The sequence below is a fragment of the Pteropus vampyrus genome, unplaced genomic scaffold (assembly GCF_000151845.1).
Source record: "Pteropus vampyrus isolate Shadow unplaced genomic scaffold, Pvam_2.0 Scaffold31, whole genome shotgun sequence".
Taxonomy (NCBI): domain Eukaryota; kingdom Metazoa; phylum Chordata; class Mammalia; order Chiroptera; family Pteropodidae; genus Pteropus; species Pteropus vampyrus.
This window is the reverse complement of record NW_011888812.1, coordinates 1,935,100-1,937,731: the sequence shown is the minus strand read 5'-3', so window position 1 is coordinate 1,937,731 and position 2,632 is coordinate 1,935,100. Positions and strand designations below refer to the sequence as shown.

At 45.3% G+C, this 2,632-nt stretch overlaps 1 protein-coding gene across 4 annotated transcripts in view; it reads right to left on the bottom strand.

The window, feature by feature from the left end:
* The window catches only part of TRIM44 (tripartite motif containing 44), a 105,843-nt gene extending 103,217 nt beyond the window's left edge, over nt 1–2,626 (bottom strand). For 2 of the 4 annotated variants that reach the window (XM_011356830.1, XM_023528678.1), the window contains exon 1: nt 1,733–2,626. In XM_011356830.1, coding sequence (XP_011355132.1) covers nt 1,733–2,404 — 672 coding nt within the window. In that variant the 5' untranslated portion in view covers nt 2,405–2,626. The remainder of the gene's footprint in view (nt 1–1,732) is intronic. The other 2 variants (XM_011356829.1, XM_023528677.1) reach the window with 1 other exon arrangement.
* Between the last annotated feature and the right edge of the window lie 6 nt (nt 2,627–2,632).

Here is a 2,632-nt window from a genome sequence, read left to right as displayed (position 1 = left end):
CAAAAGACCTGAATAGGCACTTCAAAAGAAGAAAAACAAAAGATACTCAAAGTCATCAGTAACTAGAAGAAAGGAAATTTAAATCAAAAGAAGATACTATTACATATCCAAAAGATTGACAAAAATTAAAAATTCTGTAATGGAAAGTGTTGGTGAAGATACAGAGCAACAAGAACTCTCAAACACTTCATGGCGATGCAAATTGGTATAACCGCTTAGGAAAAACAAATGGCAATATCTAGTACTATTAAAGAGGTGCACAGTCTATGACCCAACAATCGCACTCTTAGGTTTATATTCCATTTAAATATATGCAGATGTGCACCTGGTTACATGAACAAGAATGTTTATACCAACATTGTTTATAATAGCCAGAAGCTCCAGAATCTGGAAATCAAATGTTCATTACTGACAGAATAGGTAATTTGTGGCATACTCATAAAATGGAATTCTATACAATAATGAAAATGAACAAACCACCACCACCCACCAGATGAATCTCACAAACACAATGTTGAAAAAATGAAGCAAAACCTCAATACATGGTAACATGATACCAACTGTGTCAAGTGTTTCGGAATGCATAGGCATGTGGTAAAAGTATAAAGATAAGCAAGAAAAACACCATTGTAAGTCAGGATAATGGCTACTTATGAGAAAGGGACATGGTTATAATTGGAAAAGGCATGGGACTTCAATACTACTACTAATATTCTACTTCTTAACCTGGGAAGAGGTTACATCAGTAGTTACTTTATAATTGTTAGACTGTGCATATCTTTTTACACACTGAGTATTTTACAATAAAAAAGAGAAAATCTTAATACAGGGTATTTTCATCATCCAAGTATTTGTTATCCCGGTGCCAGCAATTACAAGGTTGCTTAGGGAAACAAAAGTTGTAATGACAACATTTACTAATGAACTGATCAGTTAATGAACCTGATCACTCCACTCAAAATTTTCTTCCCTCGTTAACTCCAGCAGTTTCTCCCACTGATTGTAAACATCCGCAACATAAATAAAAGGCAAATCATTTGCAAATTCATTCATTCAACTAATATTTATTAATATTACTTTCCAAACACTGGTCTGGGAGACCAACAAGGCTCTAGATAAAGGCCTGGCCTTCTTACAAAAGATGAAGGACATGGGAACCCCCACTCCCATCCCAATTTTGCCTCTACCTTCTCATCCTCCCTTCTAAACAAGTATCAAAGATGAAAAACCTAAAAGGAACTCAAGGCATACATGAAATTGTTACCAAAACCCCAACCTTCGGCAATCTTACATTACAGAGGAACCACCTGATTGGATTCATTTGGCAAAATCAGTTTCCCACGTTTTCAAGTAGCCAAAGAAATTGCCTTATCAAGAGGCCTAAATCACGGCACTAGTCTCAACAACGGTGAGGCTGCAAGAATTGGCTTAGGTAGGGTCAAAACTGCCAAGGAATGCTTTACCTGGGATCTAGAGACCAGAGGCTTGCAATTTCCTAGAAACTGTATTTTATATATTTCTACATGTATTTTTCTCGCTTCCGATTCCAGAACTTTGATCTGATTCTCTAAGGAGTTCAACCAAAAAGATGAATAAGCACTGCTCCCAATGAGCTGAAAATACTAGCTTTTTAGGGACATGACGAAAATGAATGTGGTCATAAGTACGCCACCTGAGTTGAAACCCAGGTGTCCTGACCTCTAGGTCTATGCTCTGAATACATCATACTTACTCTTAGTTCTTCGAAGGCTTCGTCTAGAGTGGAGAGTTGGTGGCCCTGGTGAGCCCCAATGACTGGACACAGGACACAGATGAGCTGCTTATCTTCCTGGCAATAGGTACTCAAATCGAGCCCATGGTCCGGACACTTCCTCTTGGCCACTCTCTCCGCTTCCATTTCTATTTCTGGGTCAAATTCACTCTCTGCCTCAGTTTCTCCCTCGGCCTCAGATTCTCCATCTTCATGGTTGTCTTCCTCTGCCTCGCTCTCTTGTTCATCCTCCATTTCTTCCTCACTGTCTTCTTCACTCTCTTCATCGCTCTCATCCTCACTCTCTTCCTCCGTCTCGCTCTCTTCTTCGGACTCACTGTCTTCCTCAGACTCGCTTTCCTCCCCCATCTCGACCTCTACGTCTCTCTCATTCTCCACCTTGGCCTCCACATCTCCCTTCCCCTCGCCCTCCTGGGGGGCGCCTGAGGTCCAGGCCTGGGCGGAGCCGTGGACGTACTCGGCCAAGTGGTGCCCTGGGAATTTCTGCCTGTGCACCTCTGCATGGCGGTGGCAGTAGCAGAACCCGCATTCTCGGCACACTTCCTCAGCCCCTGGAGCCTCGTCGGGCTCGCACTCGTCACACGTGCCGTCGTGCGGCAGTTCCTCGAAGGCCGCGCCCACTCCGGAGGCCATGTGGGTGCAGTGACGAGGTCCAAGCGTAAGGGCCTCGGTGCTCGCTGTCTGGCCTTCGCGCGGCCTCGCACGTCCTCCTCCCCACCCGGTCCTCTCCTAGGGAGTCGCCGCCCGCGTGGGCCGCGCGGTGTCTCAGAGCGGGCCTGGGGCTGCGGCGCCGCCGCTGCCTGCACCAGGTAGCCCCGGCCCGAACGAGCAGCAGAGGGCCTTCCCGCCCGCTCTGCCGCT